Raw genomic sequence first — 23,950 nt, 5'->3', positions numbered from 1 at the left:
AAGCATTTTTAAAAATGTACCCATGTGTACAAATTAAAAATGATTCCGTAGCATTGCTTTCTAATGTTGGGGCTAACTGCCATCAGAAAATCCAATATACTTATCATCATTACTTTTAATTTGCATACATACACTGATACACTTTTTAAAAGTATATTTATACCTACCTATATAGTTTAAAATATTTAGTGTTTTATTTTATCAAATATTATTATGATTTAAAAGTACTTAAAAGTTATTAAACAAGTATTTTATAATATAATATAATATATGGTTATTGCCTATTGGTTATAGTATAGATACCTTTGTCAAAAAGTTTTACATTATTAAATTGAAATATAGATAATATATAGTTTAAAAATTTTAAGTTATAAATTGTGCTCTGTAATAAGAAAGTGTTACCTATGTATTTAGTTGGTAAGGAGCTTTTTTTCCCAATTCTGGTGAAACAGAATGACCTGAAAATGAAAAATATTATTCTTTAGAGTTTAGATATATGTTTTTTTTACATCCGTCCGTCATCATTTTTGAAGACAATTTTTCTGTATGTGATAATAGCAAAATATTCATTATTGTTGAATAAATTAAGTATATATTTAAGTAGGTAGGTACATTATTATAAAAATAAATAATAATTGATTTTTAACTGTTTGTAAACTATATTATTCTTAAAGTTAAAGATTATTAATTATTAACGTGTTATATTATAATTTAATATACCTACCTAAGTATCCATGCACTTCACAAAGATTTTCAGCTACCCACAATAACAGAGTACATAAAAAAATTAACAATCAACTTCTTCGATCACATCAATTCTGCTCACAGTGAGAAATTTTATAAACTAAGTGACCCACCTTCTGTACGCCGACTCAAGCGTGGACGCCCACACGACCTGTTGTTATAACTATTATTTATTATTATATTATTATTTTTTTTTTCTTCCGATTTGTAAATACTTTAAAACGTAGTAGATAGTTTCTATTTTTACTAATAATTTTTCTAATTATTACTAATTGTTATATTTTTTTCCAAATGTTAAAAAAAAAAATGTATCTAATCAACATTAAGTTAAGATGACATATGTCAGTAAAACTTTATTTTAATAATAAATTTAAAAAAAAAAACCAAGTATCCAATCTCAATTACCACCAGGTATCATGGTTGAAATAGGAAAAAAAGGGTGTATAATGTGTATAATTAGGATATTTACCTATTATTCACTATAGCAACAACATATACAATATAGGAAGGTTCGACTAATTTTATTTTAAGTATTGGATTATTCAATATTTAATAGAGAGAAATGTATTAGCAGGTACTTGCCTAATAACTGTAAAAGTGTGCAACCAACCTTTTTAATAGTTGTGGTATTTATAAATTTGATGGCTTATTTAAAAAAAATTAGTGTTAGATACAGCCGTATAGGTAAGTATTTTATATAAATGGAATATGTTATTAGCACATTGTGCATTTGGACACTTTTTTTTGCTATAATAATGATGAACGTAGTCAATAATTTTCTAGAAACTTTTTCTAAATGATGATTTATCATTCTTCAGTGCTGAGGACAGAAAAGTGGTCTAGTCTATCCATCTACCTATAATTTAAATTTTAATATGATAATTAATAGTGTTTTTAATAAATTAAAAATAAAAACTTTGATATAAATTTAAATAATATTAGTACTGATGTGTTATGTTTTCTTCCTGGGCTTCAAACACACAATTATTCTACACATGTCCAGATGTCTAGCACTCACTCTTGCCCAAACAAATTTCTGAATCCATTACAATATTGCCACAATATCTACTACTGCAGGGCAACATAAAGAATCATTACAATAGCCAATAGGTTATGCATGTATTTGGTACACTTGTGTTCCAAAAATAATAATTCTTAAATGCAAAGGAGGTAATTTTTATAACCATTTAAACTTTAAACGCGTCCACAACCTTGGACTTGGATCGAAAATTGTAGAAATTGAATTTGTTTTCTACTTACCTGCGTAACATTATTGTTCATGTGCCATTTTAGAACGGTATTATAACTAAACACTTTTTAACAATAAATAATTAACACATTTTGCATTGTTTTCATAGATTTTATTTTCATAAATATATAATATAGTATATTATATCATATCATACTATAGGTACTTATTTGATAGTTATATAATAAATTGTAAACACAAATACATAAAACAAAAAAAACTATAAGTACGTATTATTATCTTAAATTAATATTAATAACTTCAAAACAAACTGTAATATAAACGAAATGGTATACCCACACCCGTTTTTTGCTTAGATAGGTACTAACTTGTTTGAACTAAAAAAAATGTATTTCTGTTGATCCGTACAATTATATTGTACATGCATAATAATTAAATTTACATTTTAATGTTGACAAAGAGTAATGCAGATACATAGACATCAAAATATAATATTTATCAAATAATACGTTGACAGTAGTTTATAATACTGATAGCCTATGCTATACTTATAGCATTTATTCTTGATTTTTATTCACAGCCCTTAAGTTTAATTAAATTAAATAAAACTTTTGACTAACTATTTACTATTACATCAGTAAACACGGGTTACAAGAACATTATTATATGGTAACATAGATTGACTAATTCAAACAAAATAAATTGTATATCAAGTTGTACGACTCACTAGAATATATTTATTTAAATTATAATAATTTTCTATGAATTTCACTTTAAAATGTATAATTAAAAAAATTAAAACTAATATTTTTTAGATTGAGTCATTTCACTGAATAATCTGTTAGTAAATTAATATAAAAAAATTACAAAAAAAAAAAATACTTAATAATGAATCATCAATAATAACATTGTAACATATTTTAAAAATAATAAATATTCAATAACTATTAAATACTAGATTAGATGAAGTGAACAATTGCATGCCAAATTTAAATTTTAAAATCAAACAAGAAAAATCATGAATTTTAGTTAGTCGTACAAGTTGAAATGAAGATTTCAACAGAACAAAAACAAAACAAAAATATATATATATATATTATAGACCTATGCTTTACACATGCCAATCTTAGTATAACAAACAATATCTGAATAATATATTTTTATAACGAGAATATAGATGGATTAAAAGGATGAAAATGAGAACTGGAGCCATTACATAAGCACCAATGTTTTCATGTATGTCTAACAAGATAAAATAAAATAGTAAATATATGAGAATTTTTTAACAAAAATAACATTTTGAATAGATTTCTAAAAAAAAAAAAAATACAAATATATCAATGGAATGCTATAAATTAAAAATACTTGTCAAATAATATTTTTTTTTTTTTCTATCCCGGGCATTCTTTTTCCTTGTGTTTATAAACAGAATACCTAAAAACTAAGTTGATTATTTTGCCACACATAAAAATTGATTATATAATTTAAAGCTAAATTGTGATTCACACACATAACGTCCTTGTTGATGAATTATAAGACAAGTTATTGTCATTTTAAAAAACTTTTTTTATAAAACAATTTTAAACAATATCTATTTAACTTCTTAGAGCCTATATTTTTTTATTTTAGTGTAAACAATAACTTCAAAATAAATGTATAGAAACATTAATAGATATAATAATTATTAAAAACTGATTGAGTTACAAAAAATAATTATTGTTATTTGTTATCACCTTTCAAAATAATTTATATCAATAATTTTTTTTTCAATTTTTTTTCTTCAAAATATAATATTTTTAACTCGATTTTTTAAAAATTGATAATGTTGAAACTTATGTCTTAAGAATACATCTAACGCCAAATAATGTACGAGTGGTATTCAATTATTTTTTTACAAAACACATGAAAAATTGTATTTTAAATAAAGATAAATATTTTAAAAATGTAATAATTTTCCACAGTTTGTGTCAATTCAATAATTTAAATATTACCATACCTTTAAAAGGAAAATTTTTAAAACAACTATTTAATCGTGCCATGATAGAATAAAACAAATAGAAATAATTGGATGTAAATTGACAATCAATAAATTAAAAATAATACAAGGACAACTATGTTGTAAATAATTTAGGTAACAAACAAAACATATAAAAGATGAAAGGTATATGTAAAATAGGTAAAACAATGATTTGAAAATGTATAATTTAACTAAAATATTGCCCTTAGGCTAATTTGGTCTACAACATTGATGCGGTGCGATAGATTCAGAGTTCAAATTGTGGGAAAAATACTCAGTTACAAGTCATAAAATAGTTAAGGAGATAATAGAAAAGAATTGCCGTGCATTTTGGAGTTTTTTATAGTATACTTAAATTCTGAGATACTTCTGTTCACAATAAATCTAAGTTTTCAACATAATATGGCCACATACAATGTTGCTTAAGTTTAATAAAATAAACAAATTATCACATGTATTTAAAATAAAGATGGACATCTGCTCCAGTCTCCTTTCTGTTTGCACTCCCAATATTCATGAGTAAAAGTAAAACACGGCTTTTTTGTCCATTTACATACATCTCGTTTAAACCATAATGGTTTGATAGAACTATTATCATTTTCTTGGACTATATCATCATCTTCTTCTTCTGAAAAATTAAATTTTAAATATTATTTACTAATAAACTTTAAGAGGACATACTTGAAGGGGTTTAAATATAGGCAATTTTAATGACATGTTGAGAAGAATTAAAGTGATTTATCTTAAAAATGTTTAAGTACTACAGTGTTTTCAACCTTTGTATTAAGGCCACCTACTATTAAAATATTTCATACTTTGTAACGCACTATAAAAGAGTAAGAATAATGTGTAATCTTAAATAATTATAATTAATTGATAATGTACTTCGCACCACACACTCAAACTTATCCAGCGACACACAGAAATACTAATTTAAGGTATTTAAAAAGTAGTCTTATGTAAGTACCAACAATGGTTGTTGTGTAATAATGAGTCTATATAGAAAAACAGTTTTACCTTGAACAAACATCCGAGTACATTATTTACACTAGTTTTTACCAAATGTCCATTATACAAGAAAACTTTATCTTTACTGTAGTTTTTTTTTTAAATTAAAACTCAATAATTCAATAAACAAATAAACAAATAAAAAAACAGAAAAACTATTGATCTGTAAGAATAAATTATTTAGATGTTCTTTGAGGCATCTAAAAACAAAAATGCTAAAACAATACATAAATGTCATCTACATATATGTATATAGTAAAAATTAGATAAAGCTAAAAATAAATGCTATTGAAAAATGTGGTATTATGAACATCAGAATTCTTGAAAAATGACAAAAAAATAATAAAAAATACAAAAAAATATAAATTTTAGTAACGGCAGTTTAGTAAGATATATTTTTGTGACTGATTTTAAAGAAAATACATATATTGTATTATTAGATAAATTTAAGTCAAAATTGCTAAAAGAAAAATTGCAAATGACAGCAGCATACATATGGATATCTGCTGAGCTTTTAAGAAATGAATACAATGCAGATTTGGGAACTTCATTTTCCGATGAATGTATTGTATTAATTTTGATTTTTGGCAGTTATTTATAAACTATTTCCAATTCCCCTCAAATTATACAAGACATGTTAGTGTTTATAAGAAAACATGATTTAAAGAACATCTTCCCGAATGTAAATATTCCTTTAAAAATATTATTATGCACTCCAGTTAGTAACTGTTCTACTAACAGAACATTTTCGGCCCTAAAATGCATAAAACCATACTTAAGATCCAACATGGGCGAAGGTAGACTATGTGCATTAGCAATTAGAAGCTATTGTTACTACATCAATAAACTAAAATTATATTATTCAGGAATTTGCTCAAGACCGTGCACAACAAAATATTTGTAAAGTATTTTTTTAAATATAAGTATTATTAGTATACTAATAAATATTTTAAATATATTTATATTATCAAGTAGTTTTAAAATGTTTTACCATTTTCATTGATTTGATTAGAATCTGCTACTCCGGCATTCGCTTTGCGATTTCTGACTCTCTGAAATTCCTCTAATCTTAATTTCTCAATATTAGCTTCATCCCAAAGACCAAACTCCATTAAGCGTTGATCTGGCCGTAACCTAGAATCTGTTGGTGCTACACCTTCTTCAAACTCATTCAATTGGCTTGCTAACACAGTGAAATAGTAGTACTTTTCATTGTCAGATCTTCATATATGTCAACAATAATAAAACAAAAAACTCATGACTATACCATTTGCACATGTCTTAGCGTTTTATAAAACTTACGGAGGTGCTTGTCTTTGCCAAGCCATTATATAACTTCCTGTTTGACATGTAGGACTTTCAATTGGACCTTCAAATTTGGTAACAGGAGCTATTTCAACTTTATTGTCCCATGTACCATTTATAACCCATTTAATTTCGTTATCTTTATCCATAACATATCCTTTTACCTAAAATATAATATATAAATTACAATACACTACCAATTTGTAACATTTTTAACACACCTTTCTTTGCTGATCCCTAGTGAAATAACTATAAGGTATATAACTCAAGCGGCATTTAGAACCATCTTTATGATTTGTTATTGTCATATCACCTGTTTGATCAACCCACAGTTTTCCAACAATTATATTATGAACAGTAGTAGTGACTTTGGTCCAAGTATAATGATTCCCTAAAAAACATCACACTCATGAAAAATAAAAATCTATACCTAAATAGTTTATATTTAATTTTAAATAAATTGTATATTCACAACTAACCAGATGCCAAAAAATCAAGATGAGCTATACCATTAGGAATTGCTTGTAAGTATTTACCGCGAAATTTTGAGGACATTGAAAACTCTTGCCAACAAGACCATTCTTTACCTGAACAATACTGAGCCGAAATCGGAGGATGATGTGAAACCTATATTACAATTTTAAATTAAATAGTTATACATAATTAATTTATAAACAGCATTTTTACTTGTTCGTTAAATGCTTTCCAACCAAGGTCTGACATTCTATCACATTCATATGTTTCACCCAGCAATGGATTAAAAGGTTTACTTGTTCGATTGACAGTTGTTGAATACGATGAAATCGTAAATGCAGCGACATATGCCATCTGCTCAAATGAATCCTTACATTGAGCTGCTGTATCTAAAATATTTGAATACTCAAAATCTTCAGTAATTCTTTGTAACATTGATAATGGTTCAGAAAAATTGACCTATAACAAAAATTACAATATGTAAAACTAAAAATTTGATCAAAAAAATTAACAAAACAATACCGGCATTGGTATTTTGGACAAATCTTTTCCAATGCAATTTTTCAAAATACTCCAAATATGTAATGGGTGATTTGGCTTGTCAGGCACTCTACACCTACGTTTGTCTTTCTGTTTTAGAGGATGTTTAATCACGTCCTCTAGCATTTTTTTTGCATGTTCAGAGAGTTGAGGAAACATCCTAGAAGACTTATTATTTTCATCCTAAAAATAATGAATAATGACAATAATATAATTTTAGATTTACAAAATAATATTGATAATATAATATATAAACATACACGATCGGTATTTAAGCCAGTTGATGAACAAATCGCAGCTGTTAATATAGCTGATGACTCAGCAGGATCGTCAATATCACTACTAGATCCACCACTACAATCTAGTTCTTCATTGACTAATTTTTCAAGAACCTTAAAATTTTTTTATTTTAAATGAAAACAATTTTAAATTTTAAAAAGTTCTACAGAAATACCTGTGAGCTTGAAAGAGATTTGTGTTGAATAATATTTTGAGACTGACAGTTAACTAGATAATTATTTGTGGTTACATCAAAGGAATCGCCACCTTGAGCATCAAAAAATTCACAACTGTCTGAAGCATCATCCTCGTCGGTAGAATCACCTGATAAAAAATGAAAATTTACAATAACAAAGTGTTCAAATATTAAATAAGAAAATAATTATAATAATACATAATAACATTACACAATTACTATAATGATACATTGCTGTAATGTTACTGTATATTCAAGTGTATAAATAAAAAATAAATAAATAGAATATATTATTAACACTAATCTTATCAATTAAATTATAATAAAAATCAAACAAATTAAATGAAGTTGAATAGCAAGTGAATATTCAACAAAAAATCAAGTAAATGTATAAGCTTAAAAAAATATATGTAGGTAGGTGAAGTCTAAATAAAGCTAACATAAGCTTAACCTATATTAATATAAAAATTGTGTATATAGGTCCACCACATAAATATTTAAGAATAATATAATTACATAGATTTAAGTTGAAAATATAAAAAATATTATAGTATCGACAATTAATATTATGTTATATTTTTCTTAATTATTAATAAGGTTATCTCTTATCATAATGCACAAAAAATAAAACCTAGTAAGTAAATATAACCTTTGAATCATTATTATAAACAAATAAAATAAATATATAGTAGAACAGAATTGATAAAAAATATTCAAGGCAAAAATAATTTATGAACTTAATACAATTGTTGTATTTTGTTACATCCAAGAAAATCAAACTGAGAACTGTATTAGTGGATATTAATTTAATATACATAATTAGTTATTTATATAGAATATTATAGGGGCATAATATTTATTTTATTGTTTCAGTGATAACATAATGAATAATTATTATAAATCGTAAAATCTTATGAGTAAAACGTAGGTGAAATTTTATATTTTAAGAGTATGTTTTTATTATACCATAATAAATAACTTTAGTACCTAAATGTATTTCTTTCTAATTTAATATTAATCTAAAAATTTAAGGATCATCAATATTTTATGCTAAATAGCAACAACAATTTAGTTTAGAGTTTGAATTGTGAATAATTTTTAATAACTTGGTAATTAAAAAATAAATAATGTATTCAACATTCAAATAATAATAATGATGATGATAGCTATTAATTATACTATGTCATCAATAATTATAATATTATTATATTCCTATTTGTAGGTACAAGTTTATATTAATTTTACAATTTTAAACAGATAATAATATTTTATTGATAATGATAGTGGTTTTTTATAAAAATAATTTTTAACGTTGAGAATATAGTATTCAAATTTAAAATTTAAAACTTAGATCTCCAATTTAAGTTATAATTGAAAAAAAAGTAGGGCAATTTCACAGAAAAATAATTTTAAAAAAAACAAAATTATTTTGTAATTAATAATTACATTATTAAAAAAAAATGATTTAGTGACCATTTTATTTATTTTCCAATAATTTCTTAATAGATTATTATACAATTATATACTATATCACATTTTATTATTTAAATATCTATTTAATTACTAAAATAATAATTTGCAGGGGGACGAGGTGACCGAGTGGTCTGACTCTTCCGCTGCGACGCAGCCGGTCGCGGTTCGATCCTCGGCCACCGGGCGGCATTTTTCTCCGGACAAGTCGCGGTGACCGGAGAGCAAGTGCTGCCATCCCCCACCCCCGGGGCATGGCAGAAACCTACGGGTGCCCCATTCGAAATTCTGCCAAAACAAACACACACGTGTTCCCCCTACCGTTCCAACAAACCATCAATACAAAAACCTACAGTACCTACTAATAGCTAATGGCCACAGTTGCCGGGCTCAGGATCAATAAAAAAAAAAAAAATAATTTGCAATTAAATTTTGTCTATATTTGGTATATAATATGGGTACAAGACACAAATGTGTAAATAAACAACACTGTAAAATATTGGTGACAAATAAAATAGAATATTAATAAGCTTTTATTGAGTCTTCAATTAACTCATGCAAGATAAAATTATTATTGGTTTATCCACATAAGATAATATTAGTTTACATAATCACATAAATGGTTTAAATGATTACCTACTTAATTTTAATTTTACCATAGTGAAACATGGTAGGTACTAAAATGTATCTATCTGACATCTATATATATATATATATATATATATATATATATAAAATATCTTTGTTTGTATTGGCAAATATTATTAATTTTTAATTACCTTGTTTGTCATTATTAGCTACATGCTCCAAGACAGTCTGTTCCCTGGCAATTTGATCCACCATTTCTACCAACTGTATACGCTGTCGTCGTTCATTATACAACATCTTTTGCCATTTATTACCCTGACTTTGAGCCAAATCTAAATACTCCGAACAATTCTGAAATTCATGAGATATTTTTACATATTTTTTAATTCAATTTTTGAATTAATTAGTATTATTCTAACTTATTTGCATCATTCAACAGTATTGACTTATAAAATATAGGCAAAATTGTTGGCAAAAGTTAGCTAAATCTAACAAATTAAGAAAATACTAATAACATATCATAAAGTTTTTTTAGAAATAAAGCTATCTCCTTCACTCGGGACCGTTTTATTGAACTCATTGTTGTATCATTCAATTTAAATGTAACACATACATTACCAACAGTTTGAATAGATTGAAGATAATCAAGTTCAAAATGTTTAAGTATGACAGAAGATTAAATAAAAAATGTTTTGGTTGAGTAGTAGAAAAAGAAGATTCATGTTTAAGTTAGCATTTGAACGGTTTAAGCAAAAAAATAAGTTTGACTAATTCGTACTTAAATGTTAAAATATTAAAAGTATTGATCCATAATTATTTTGAACAAAACAAAACAACAAAAAACTAATAAATAACCTTAAGATTTCAATTACTGTAAACATTATTTTACAAGATTGTTAATCTTTCTGTTTTACTTAAGAATAAACTAAATCAAGAAATAAAATAAAAATTAAGTTTATATTTTAAAATAAAATAAAAAAATAGGAAAAATATTTTAAAGAAATAAAAACTTCATCCTGTGTTGTTCTTATTTACTAATAAATCATATGATGAACTTACTATTGTAAAAAACATGCAATAAAAGAAAAATTTGTGAACTTTAAATTATTATAAAGGTCTACATCAATAAATTGAGTATTAGCCGACTTATAAGAGATTAAACAGCGAAAGTTGTATTACTCCCGTAAAATCGTATACATAGTAATCGGCGGCGGCGAAATTATGACGTCACGCGTATTTTTCAAATGACTGCCGCAGGCTGAATAATAGTTGTAAATATATTTTAATGGTATCTCTGTTTTTATTTCACTTAATACTATATTTTAAAATAGACTTGTTTTTTTGAGTGTTATGGTCCTTTAATAGTTAGAATATTAAACAAACTATGTCTATAAAATAATTTCAGAAAACAGATGAACCATTCTAAGATATCTTTGATACAAACCTATATGAGGAGGGCTCAAATTTTGAAGTTCGTCACTGATTATAATGCAGGTACTTTTAATTAAAAGCACAAAAGGCAGGATATTAAAATTTTAATTGTTACACTGAGTCTTACAGTAGATGTTAAAATATAACAAGAACGGCAGGCCAATTAAATTACTACAGTGTTCAAAAACCTAACTCAGATGCAGTTTGCAACATGAAATCTAATTAACTTTCCCAAAATGACGATACAAATGTAAATTTTAAGTTTAATACGGTAAAATTTTTTTCTTGGTGAAAACTAACACAACATAGAAACAATGTTTCCATTTATTTTACTTAAATACAATTATTGTGACAAACTAAATATGAACTTCTAATCATACTTGAATACTTACAGTTACCATACCAACTGACGCAATACGTATCAAATTTGCACGTTCCATCCATGCTTTTATTTTTGTTGAGACATCAGGAGGTATATCTATGGTTTCTAGTTCAGTTAGGCACCGTTGAAGAGCTTTGCTATGTTTAGATATAATCTCGCTTTGTGATCGCAATTCAGATAATTTGGTATTTAACGATGATATTACGGATGAAACTTCTAAATTTGCACTTAATTCTTTTTCCTTGCTTCTATCTAAAAATAGTTTTGCATGAATATATTTTAAGAACAATTAAAATACATTATTATATTACAGAGAACGAATTGTAAGAAAATGCAATATTATAAAGTCAATTGTTCTACATAGAAGTCAGTTAGTTAAGTTAGTTTAACTATTGTTAAATAGTAAAGCTATTAAATTATATAAGAAAAAGCAGATAAGTGAAAAATAAAAAAATTATAAGTTTAAGATGTATTTTAATATTTTTACTACATATACCAGTATTCGTATGTCCAATTTCACGAGCTTTGGCCAACTCTAATTCAGTCACCCATCTTTGCCGTTCTACTTCACTTGTGGCACGGAGGTGAAAAGTTTGAGTGCCACCATTAGATATAACGATTGTGCATGAATCTTCTGTGTGTATTGTAGCCCCATTCAAACTAATCGTACCACGACATAATTGTGATATTTCAGCTTGAGTTCTGTAATGGGAATGATTATTATTAAATATATATATATATATATATAAATATTTAGTTGTATAAATAACAACTGTTTCTCATTCTAAGAGTACACAAATTAAATACTAACATGTGATATTATGCATGTATCCAGCACTAAAAGCACCCATATTTATGAACAATGGACTCACACAAATAATTTATAAGACATTAATATTCAATTAGGTAATCTTCCATATTATTTTAAAATATATAAAATAGCATACATTTTAAATTTTTGTGAAAAATTATCAATAAAATTCATCATGATATATTATGATATATAATTGTATGGATTTATTGCTTTTTTTAACAATTAGTAGCTTACAAAATTTTCAATATAGGTACTTTCAAATATAAAATAAAAACTAACTCGGGCCAACTTAATTGTATTAATTTAACTTATAATAACTCTAAAAACTAAAATATTTAGCTTGCAGAAATTTGTCTAATTTTCATCAAAATTTTCCATAATCATATAACCAAAGAAAATTGATTATTAATATTTTAAACAATCAGATCAATGTAGACTATTATGTACAATTTAATTCAGTCCACTAATAAAGATAACTAAAATTAAACTAAATTTTTACATTTTACATATTAAATTTAATTAAAAACACATTAAACACAAAAACAAATCAAATACAAAATACAAATTCCAATATTTTTATTGAAAAAAACAACAAAAATATTTCAACTATGATGAGAAAATTAATATTCAAGGTCATATAAAATAGGGACCAACTCATTTTTAAATTGTCAAAGGTTATACAAATATGATTAAGAACATCAGTATAAACTAAAAATGCTGAAACCACAGTCATTTTATTTAAAAGTACAAACATTTAGTCTAATAAATTTACAATCTGAAGTGAAACCTGAATAAAGCAGAGGCTCATTTTAGAGTATAGCTAATATGGTACAGCAACAACGTAGGCCGTAGAAGAAAAGTTTTGATGAGATACAATTAGAAAAATTGATTTTTTTTTTAATCAATAGAATATTTTTTTTCCGTGAAATAAGACATTTAACCCCCCTCCACCAACTAAATTAATTTTACTATTCATATAAATATCTCCCAGTTAAAATAATTAAATAACAAAATAATTTTTATCAAATTTGTAAGCTATTTATTTTTTCCAATTTTTCTACATGCTTTAAAACGTAGGTACAAAATAGCAGCAATAAACAAAAACCATTACGTTTTACACCAGTACAAAACACATTGATGATATATTCAACATTTCAAAAGTAATGTTTTGTAATTGTCTGACCAAAACTGTATAAAGTAGAAGAAGAAATAGTGTTAATTATTAATGAAGAAAATATTCATTAGTTTTGTTTAAATGCTCATAGCTAGGACACCATGATAACACAAACTATGATTCATTATCTGTGTATTCATAAGGTTATCTGATATACAGACTGAAAACCATATTGGATAATATTCATGCTAAAAACACTTGCCAGTTAAAAGTGAGGTTCTTAGCATAAACAATAATAATTTAATGTTTAACTTATTTGATGAATTGATTGATTAAAATTTTTGAGTTTTTAAAATTATAAATATTATTATTAGTACAGTTATTAGACTAATTTAATACCTGCAGTTACTATTTTGATAAAAAATGTGGTCATATATGACTAAAACTAGAGTGGGAACTAGAGTATGGTTGTGTGTACTAGTTTCCTGCAATATTACATTGGCACTTAATAATGGATTAGCTTTAACGCCACCAATGGGTTGGCTTGCTTGGCAACGATTCAGGTGTACTATAGACTGTGATACTTTTCCAGACGAATGTGTCAGGTAAAATTAAAATATAGATTTTAAGTTAAATATTAAACACACAATCATTTTAAAATTATTTCTTGAATAGTGAACAATTGTTTATGACTACAGCTGATTTGTTAGTAAGTGAAGGCTATGATAAAGTTGGATATAAATATGTTGTAATTGATGATTGTTGGATGACGCACAATCGAACGGTAGACGGAAAATTACAAGCTGATAAAACCCGATTTCCCCATGGGATTAAAGCTCTTGCTGATTATGTAAGTAAATATATTATTAGAGTTACCATAAAAATTTTAGTAGCAGAATGTTATGACATTATTTGGCAATGCATTTTTTAGTATTTGCTTTTAATTCTAATTATTTATAATTAATTAAATAATATATCATATTATAATAAAACCTAAACACCTTTAATAAAAAACTTCAACACCTATTATGTATCTTTATAAATTCAAATGGAGCCTAAATATTTTTTAAATACAATTTTAATTAAAATAGTTACTATTATTTATAAGTATTTAATGTTCAAAAAGAATAAAATTAATCAAAAATCACAAATACCTTAAAATATATATATAATATGCTTGAGACATTATTATAAGCTCCTTATTATAAATTAACAAGAAAATTTAAAATTTAAATTATATAAATTAATGCAAAAATAAATAAGTAAAATATATTCCTTCCACATATACAAATGTATTTTTCACTAAAATATTGATAAAGGTAATTTTGATATTTTTAGGTCCATTCAAAAGGGTTAAAATTTGGAATTTATGAAAGTGTTGGAACAAAATCTTGTGAAGGATATGCTGGTATTAAAGGTTACGAAAAAATTGATGCTCAAACATTTGCAGAATGGGGAGTTGATTATGTGAAACTAGATGGATGCTACACAGATGAACGAACTATGGACACAAGTAATTTTATGCTTAAAGTAATAAAATCAATAAAATCTGCAATAATAATTTTAATAGATTTTCCACAGTTTGGAAAATATTTAAATGAAACAGGAAGACCAATGATTTACTCTTGTTGTTGGCCATTTTATCAAGAAGGTAAAGGAATGCAGGTGTGTAGTTAAATCTTTTTAAGATAAAAATATAATAAATGTAGGTATCTATGTTAACTAGTAATGCTTAACCCACACTATCCGTTAAATAAATAATTTTATTTCTGTCAAAATAGGTTAACTATACACTGGTATCTCAATCGTGTAATTTATGGAGAAATTATGGAGATATACAAGAATCGTATGCATCCTTATTTGATGTGCTTGATAATTTTGCAGTAAAACAAGATATTTGGGCTCAATATGCAGGTCCAGGACATTGGAACGACCCAGATATGGTAAGATTTTTAAATAATTACATGTTTTAAAATATTTTGACTCAAATTCTCAAGCAATAAAAAATATTAATACAGAATTTCTTTTTAAGTTATTGATCGGAAATTTTGCATTGAGTCACGAGCAAAGCCAAACACAAATGGCTCTATGGGCTATATTAGCTGCACCTTTATTTATGTCAAACAAATTGTCTACTGTCCAACCAAACTTCAAAAAAATACTACAAAATACTGAAGTAATTGGAGTAAATCAAGATAAACTGGGCATACAAGGCAAACGGATTTATAAGGTTGCATATAATTTTACACATTTATTAATGTTCGAATGTACAAAACATGAACACCATTAAATTAAGAAATAAAAATATTAAACATTTGATATAATTTTTATGGTTAACTTCATGTTAAGAAAACTAAATTTTAAATAATTTAAAAATAATCAATTATGTTTTTCAGGAACAAGGAATTGAGATATGGTCAAAACCAGTAGAGCCAAAAGAGAGAGAATACTATTCCTATGCAATTGCTTTTGTTAGTCGTCGGACAATGGGAACACCATTTTCATACAATATTACTTTGAATAATTTAGGATTAAATAACCCAAATGGATACAAAATAAAGGTATGATGATTTATTTAGTATAGTAACTCATAAGTACATACCAGAGTTGTACATACATGATACATAACATACTATATGCTAATAATTCATAAAAGACTCTGTAAAATACCCTTGGTTACTTACAAAAATATATTATTAACTTTCTATAATTAGTTTCACACTATTAGGGATTCAAAACCAGTTTTAATTTTTGATCATGTTCACTAAACATTTTAAGCCCATATTTTCAATCACAAAATAATGTTTACAAAAGCAGAAGAAACATTTAAAATTAATTATAAGTATTTATATACAAAAAAAATATTTGACAGAATTGTAATCTAAAAATGAAGTACCTATTTAATATAAACTTTTTTTACATTTTTTATGTACCTACCACAACTCACAAGAATTTATTTGACAGTATTACTACAGAAAAGTTTTTGAAACCAGATTCACTGCTTAAAGTTATAATAAACCCATCAGGTAATCAACTTAATTATTATTTTGAACAAATATGATAAACATTTCAATTAAATATAAATTATTGTTTCTATAGTTTTTAATAACTTTTTCAGGGGTGGTCTTAATTAGAGCTAATATTATTTCAAAATATGATTACATACATGGTCCATACTTTTGATGACTTCTTCATAACAGGTATATACCTTACTGGAACAGTGTACATCATGGGTATAAGTTAAATAGGTAGTAAAATAATCAATATTACCTACTAGTAATTAGAAAATCTACCAATTGGAAACATTGAATAAATATTTTTTAACATAAAAAGGACTATTTTTTTAAAATTATAGACTTTAATAAATCCATATTAAGCTTAATATATGGCAATAAAAATTTAAATGACTAGCATTTTCATTTTGATACTCAGAATAATACATTTTTGGATAACATAAGTTCTTATATATTTTTTTCAATAACTGTCTCATTTTTATGGTTTTTAGTTTGTAGACTGTATATAGTAGGTTCTCCACCTTAAAAACTATGTCTAAAATCTACAAACTAACATAGACAGGAATATAGGAGTATAGCATATATACGATACACGTAGTTTGGTTTTCCAAAAAAAATTTTAGGTTCTATATTTATTTTATTAGTTCATACCTCCTGGTATAGTACTAGTAGTATAGTCCTCAGTAAATTTGATTAATTATATAAGTATTTTGTGTGATATCATAAATTTCTACAACTACACATGACATTTTCAAAATTATTAGACCTATTTTACACTATTTAATAGTATTTATACCATGAAACTTATCACCCTATTCTACCGTACATCAGTATTTACTTGTAAGTAGGACTCAGATTTTAAAACAATTGCTTCTTTTTATATAAATAAGATAGAAATCTTTATACATAAATTTGTTTCAAGTCATTCTGATTCCAAATAAATGAATTTTTTTTTGCTTTATTTTAGTGTAAATGCTTATTTTGCTTTTTTTAAGTTATTCTATTCTAGCTGTGGAATTTTAATATGTTTGTTATGCTATAATAATAAAAAAATGTTTATTTAATTAATAAGAACTTTGAAAACCCCACAATAATAACTTATAATATGAATTGTATATCCAATTAGATATTAGATATTGCAACTGTAATTTCGGGTAAACTAAATTGTGTTCTTTTGAAAAACAAAGGCTGGAAACAATTACTGGACATTAATAGTTTACTGTATGGCAAATCAAACAAAATTAATTATCATGGGTTTGATTTAAATGAAATTTCTTGCATGAAGTATGCACCAATCACTACAGTAAACGTAGAGCGTTTGTTTTCTATGTTTAAAAGCATTCTGTCAGAAAATAGTCAGTTTCACAACTGAAAATCTTGCCAAATACACGGCAGTAAGTTCTTTATTTTAATTTAAGTTAATTTTCAATTTTATTATTCAGTTTTATAAAATTATATTTAATTCATATTAGTTTTTAATTATGATTGTTTTTTTTTTGCTTTTTTAAAAAATAAATATGCTTCATTTTTGCTTTTTTTGTTATTTATTATGATTTAAAATCCAAGCAATACTTATAAGTTAATAACAATTATATAAGATAAAATGTTGCAACGATTATTAAATAATATTTGTGATAATTTCGGCAGAAGTTAGTTCAACACACTATGAATTACGATGTATTACTAATAGATTAATAAATTACAAAATATCCTTAAAAACAAATGATAACACACCATTTCCACTCAGAATCGTTTTTTGATATATCACTGAATTTAAATTTAACATATGCATTACAGTATCATATTCAATGACAATGTACTATTGACTTTTGAAACCTATTATACCTATTTACAGCAGAACAACTTCCCATGTTTTAAAATTCTACTTTGTTATTAAGTCTTTAGTTGTTTCTTAATTCAAAAGTTCCTTACCATATATAGAAACACCATAATTATACACTACCTGATGACAAAGCATTGAATGTATATATATATTGTGGTCTGAGAATAGTAAAAAATTAATTTCCTCCCTTTTCAAAAAATCTGAGCACACAACTAATAAAAGGTAAAAGTAGGTAGGTAATTACAGAAAACTACTATTATCAAAAAGTAGAGAAAACATCAGTTTAGTTTATTTCATTATGTAGTTAAATAAATATGTTACATATTTGGATTCTAACTATAGGGAAGTCTAAATTAAAACTATAGGTACAGCAGGAACGTGTTATACTAATATCATACAATTCATATTGTATTTTAAACATTTTCCTAATAATTATTCATTCATAACAATGCATTGAAATGAAATAATTGTTTTTACTTGACAAAAATATATAAATAAAGTACCAACCTAATTTCTGTACATTTCCAACCAGCCAAAAAATATATTGACAAATATGAAAGCAAATATAGATATATTTTTCGAATATGAAGGTACCATAAAAATGTTCACTTATATTGAGTACCTACTACCTAAAAGTATAATGATTAATACAACGTAAGTTTTATTACTGCCAATGTTTACTAAGTAGCAACATATATAGGTATAGCCTTTAGGTACCTTCCTACATCCTACATATAAACAAGAACTCTACTAGATTAAAATATGGGCAGTTATTTTGTCAATTGGCATGAATGTACAACTTGTGTAAAATATATCAATTGTATAAACCACTTGGAATTGTATGTGTAATATTAGGTAAATATATTAGACATGAAAATTACATTTAACATCCAATGGTATTGTAATACAACAAGACACCTACTTTAAAATTATTGAATAATAAGGTGACAAATCTTTAATCGAGCCTATAATTTTTTATAATTTATAAGACAATTATTTAATACCTGTAGGTGGCCTAAAGATACTAGGTAGGGAAATTAATGTAAAAACAAAGTCACAAATCAATTTTATTTTAAACTTTTCAGGAAAACAACTAAAAGATTTGGTTTAATACATAACAAATAATTTAATGATAAAAAAGTACCTATTATAATGAAAAATAACATTACAATATGAAGTTATTTGTTAATCATATTTAGAACATATTTTAAACTTAATATATGTTTTGGATTGTTAAAATATATTTTGAGTCATCAATTTTAAACTGATTAAATATTATTGATTGTGTTTGTGGTATAATTTGCCCGTCTTTAATTGTACATACTACATGCTGTGGTCTAAAGCAATGTAGGTACACCTACTTCAACAAATATATTGGTGAATGTTAAGTAGATATTGTAATTCAATTTTTCAAGACTTTTTAATCAAATCAAAACTACTTACCTAGATAATTTAAATTAAGGCTAAGGGTTGGAGTCTTAAACTCTTAAATAACAGAAGAGGGATCAACATTTTAATAGTAGTAATTTAAAAAGTAGGAATGTATAAATGCAAGAAGCCACATGGGGACATACGGCCGTTTAAATGTAACTGAATCGAGAACTGGATATAATACAACTGTAAACTGATCAAAGAAACTGATACTGACTTTTTGGAATTAAGTTACAAGCCATAATAAAATAATGACAGGCCATTGAAGACTGAACATCTTCAAAGACATAAGAGATGCCATAACATAGGTACCAATCTAAAAGCTGAAAGGTATTCAGAAATATCGGTCTAGGTATGTGCCTACCATAATATGACAATGATTAATCTGATCAAAGTGAGATACCGTACCGAAGGTTCCGAGGCCTTAATCTTAAGTCTATCTATCTATTTGCAATATTTACCTGTAGTAAGATAGGACACCATTGGACAGGACGAACCACCGTTTCTGGTAACCTTTGATGTAGTTGGTCCACTTGAACAGCCATCCTTTCATGTCCTCGTCGACCATCGACAACGGGGGCGGAGGAGTTGAGCTTTTCGAGTCTGCTGCGGCCATCGCTAGGAAGCTCGACTACTACCCATAAAAATTATGGCAGAAGCGATGGTGACGGCCGCGGTCGTCAGACATTTCTCTTTTCTCTACCAGCAAACTACATGCGCAAAACTGAGACTGTAACGAGTACGAACGAGAACGGCAGACACGTACAGATATAAGTATATCTTCCGCAATAATATTATTTATTATTAATAAATAATATTTTCAGGTTTTGCTGAAAGATAATTGTTAACCCTTTGCCCCGTACCCCCGTCTGCCATCACATCAGTTGACGATAACGAACGAACAGCTGACAGTGCGACAACGACGACAACACTTGGAAATCGGAATCCCGAAGTTTAGTGCCGAACCGCAAAACGAGCAAACTAAGCCCGACATCAGTGCGGCCAACGGTCTTATCTGTATCCTGTACGCCGCCAAGATAATATAAATATATATAATATCCGTACGTATGTTCGTCCGTGCCGTGGATCGTGGACCTATAAGGCTATAAATATAAAGTTACCAAAATAACCAGATGAGACGATTTTTCTTTCGTTTATTCGTTTTCTAAGGTAAAAAGTAGTGATTTTGTACTATCCCTTTTTTCCGACGAACGTTCAATATTATTTTATTTTTTATTTTTTTTTTTTATTGATCTAAAATACATCGACAACTAGGCCATTAGTATAAGAATTCGTGTTAAGTTACATTGTTAGTGTTTACATTTTAATCAAATTAAATTGTACAATTCAGTTTTTTTTAGAAATAATATTAAATTTCAATATTATTGTAGCTGGTAATTCAGTCACTCGTCCCGAGCACAATAGCAGTGTCACATTCAGATATGATATTCTGCCGTTATTGTTTTGAAAACGTCAACAAAATATTTAAATAATATGTGCGAAGAACCTTTGATCGACGGAAGATCCGTCGGGAGCACCGAGCAACTGTCATTCACTTCACACTTCTCCGCTAGATAGTAGTGCCATATACAATTTTTGTTTTTAATTTAATTTTCAGATAATCTGATTCCACAAACTGCCAACCATGAACCAGCACGGTTTACAACAATATCGTTAAGTATTAACATAGAACAATATTAATAGGTAATAAATACGTAGTTTTCGCGTCCGAAGTGAAAGTATCCGTTTTCACATCCTGCCCTGTGATTGGTCGTAATATTGACAAGATATTACCCGCGTAATTTTGAATTATTGATTTTTTTATTTCATAGAACGAAAACAAAATATTTAACCAGTTATTTACTAACAAAATTATTTAGAAGATACTCTACCATCTCTACCACTAAGAGTTCCTAAAAGTTATTAATTCACTAAGAGTTCCTAACAAACTTACTTCCTTTCGAAAAACTTCCAGCAGATATACGGCAAGGCAATATGAAATATTATGTTGCTTTGTACATGACACTATTGCTAAATCTACTGTATATGAAAATAAAACTATACACGAAGAAGATATTGAAACTGCTTTTGAATGTAGTTTTAGTTAAGGCAATATCTTATTTTTTTATTATTAATTTTAAATTGTTTAAACATCCTCCTCCTACCGACCGATTCCTCCCCTTCTTCAGCAAAATTTTTAAAAAGATTAATTTTTAAAAGAATTCTTCCATACACTGATACATTTCTGAAAGTGCCATATTACCAAATACTCAATTTGGTTTTCGTTGCTCTCATTCATCAATACATCAACTGCACAGACTAGTCGGTAATATCTCATTCTCCCTTGAAAAAAAAAGTTATTGTTCCTGCTTCTTCTTGGACATATCCAAAGCATTCGATAAGGTATGGCATGAGGGACTGCTGTATAAAATAAAGCCAATTTTCCATCCAACTTATTACTTATTAATCAAATCCTACCTCACAGATCGTTACTTTCAGGTCAGAGTCGGCACATCCTTTTCTGGCTTAGCAAAGATTAATGCAGGTGTTCCACAGGGGGGCATCCTTTCTCCTTCCTTATTCAATCTCTACGCTGCCGATCAACCCACCTCTCCGCTCACAACCGTGGCAGAATTTGCTGATGACAAGGCTATTATTTCTATCCATGATAATCCTCACATAGCTTCCCTCAATCTTCAACTCCACCTCGACCTCATGGCTGATTGGTATAAAAAAGGCGTATCAAGGATCCAAATCGCTTCATACTACCTTCACTCTTCGCCTTCCTCCTTTTCCTATGATATCTCTAGACAATATTCAAATCCCTTCCTCTCAATCGACTAAATACTTAGGTTTGACAATTTACCGTCGACTCACGTGGTCACATCGTATTAAAATTAAAAGGCTTGTCTTAAATGCGCGTCTCCGCATCCTCAAAACTCTAATTACGAAAAACAAACACACTCCATTAAATACTAAACTCTTAATTTATAAATCCTTGTTTAAGCCTATGTGGACCTATGGTCTTCAACTCTGGGGCAATGCCAAAAAATCCAACACTAATAAAATTCAAACATTCAAAAATAACATCCTTCGTAAAATCACAAATTCTCCTCCTTATATTTCAAATCTAACCTTACACACCGATCTAAAAATTAAAACAGTCCACGAAGAAGCAGTAACCTTTTACAAACTTTTCCACTCAAAACTCCCTTCTCATACCAACCCCCTCATTTCAAACCTTGCCACCTTCACAATTCCTGGGAACCCTCCCAGGAGGCTCAGCAGGAAATGGTGTAGAGATCTTCTCAATGAGTAATTAAAGTAGCTTTATATATATAAAAAAAAAATTATCAAGTAAGGGTAGTAACCACTGGGTGACTTCTCCCATCACGTTTTCATGTAAATACTTTCTAATATCACATATTCGTATTGTCCCTATAGGGGCAGATTGTATTTATCTTAAAAAAAAAGAAAAAAAATTTTAAAAAAAATTGTTAAAACCTCGATTTTAACAATGGGACATAACTATAAATAAAAATATTTCTTATAAATATAATACCTTATCGATATTACGACCAATCACAGGACAGGACGTGAAAACAAATACTTTCACGTGAAAATAAGAACTGCCTAATAAATAAGAATATTACGCACAATTTAATATATTAAAATATTGTGGAGGATGTTGTTGTGTTATACCCGTTTGTGATGTCTCCGTCTTACTAAAGCGTGACATAGCAAAACCTGATTGCCCTTTTGGATAACATAAATACAATTAAAGTTATTAGTTTGCGAACATTAGATATTTTTCATTTAGTTATTAGATTACTGGTTAGCGATATCTAAATAATAAAAACTCTACGTTACATGTAAATTTCATCCATATGAGTTGTGTAATTTTGGTAATTCTTCTATGAATACAGAGGGGGATAAAGTTGTTTCTCTCAAAAACAAGTTTTGGTATGTTGCGCGGACTAGCGCGGTAGTAAGACACTAAGACGGTGACGGGTATTACGTCCTCTTAAGTTTTCACAGTATAATTTTTTTTTCGCAATACAGTGCACAGGGCACAGAGGGGGGGGGGAAT

At 27.0% G+C, this 23,950-nt stretch overlaps 2 protein-coding genes across 2 annotated transcripts; one reads left to right on the top strand and one right to left on the bottom strand.

Annotated features, from left to right (window-relative positions):
• Positions 1-3,751: 3,751 nt before the first annotated feature.
• On the bottom strand, positions 3,752-20,754 carry LOC111027840 (oxysterol-binding protein 1). Its single transcript, XM_022306295.1, has 13 exons — positions 20,322-20,754; positions 12,141-12,346; positions 11,655-11,896; positions 10,023-10,182; positions 7,753-7,901; positions 7,559-7,690; positions 7,281-7,481; positions 6,972-7,217; positions 6,764-6,911; positions 6,506-6,675; positions 6,282-6,448; positions 5,971-6,200; positions 3,752-4,599 (listed from the first exon to the last, which is right to left on the bottom strand). The coding sequence occupies exons 1-13, from the start codon at positions 20,474-20,476 to the stop codon at positions 4,430-4,432; spliced, it is 2,376 nt and encodes a 791-aa protein (XP_022161987.1). The 5' UTR covers positions 20,477-20,754; the 3' UTR covers positions 3,752-4,429.
• LOC111027841 (alpha-N-acetylgalactosaminidase-like) lies at positions 13,787-16,904 on the top strand. Its single transcript, XM_022306296.1, has 9 exons — positions 13,787-14,177; positions 14,248-14,422; positions 14,911-15,085; positions 15,143-15,237; positions 15,354-15,515; positions 15,605-15,802; positions 15,969-16,133; positions 16,523-16,598; positions 16,691-16,904. Exons 1-9 carry the CDS (start codon positions 13,996-13,998, stop codon positions 16,753-16,755), a joined length of 1,293 nt encoding a protein of 430 aa, XP_022161988.1. The 5' UTR covers positions 13,787-13,995; the 3' UTR covers positions 16,756-16,904.
• Positions 20,755-23,950: the final 3,196 nt, after the last annotated feature.

The sequence above is a fragment of the Myzus persicae genome, unplaced genomic scaffold (assembly GCF_001856785.1).
Source record: "Myzus persicae strain clone G006 unplaced genomic scaffold, MPER_G0061.0, whole genome shotgun sequence".
In the NCBI taxonomy this organism is placed as follows: domain Eukaryota; kingdom Metazoa; phylum Arthropoda; class Insecta; order Hemiptera; family Aphididae; genus Myzus; species Myzus persicae.
Note: the sequence above shows the minus strand (reverse complement) of the source record. Positions and strands in the feature narration are given on the sequence as shown.

Bases quoted from the DNA above. Each gene is read 5' to 3' on its own strand.
- LOC111027841 (XM_022306296.1), top strand. From the start codon at position 13,996: ATGTGGTCATATATGACTAAAACTAGAGTGGGAACTAGAGTATGGTTG. The intron at 15,803-15,968 runs GTTGCATATAAT...TATGTTTTTCAG, and splicing joins AAGGCAAACGGATTTATAAG to GAACAAGGAATTGAGATATG. The intron at 16,134-16,522 runs GTATGATGATTT...ACAACTCACAAG, and splicing joins CAAATGGATACAAAATAAAG to AATTTATTTGACAGTATTAC.
- LOC111027840 (XM_022306295.1), bottom strand. From the start codon at position 20,476: ATGGCCGCAGCAGACTCGAAAAGCTCAACTCCTCCGCCCCCGTTGTCG. The intron at 12,347-20,321 runs GTAAATATTGCA...TTCCCATTACAG, and splicing joins GGTGTCCTATCTTACTACAG to AACTCAAGCTGAAATATCAC. The intron at 10,183-11,654 runs GTAAGTATTCAA...CATGAATTTCAG, and splicing joins CGTCAGTTGGTATGGTAACT to AATTGTTCGGAGTATTTAGA.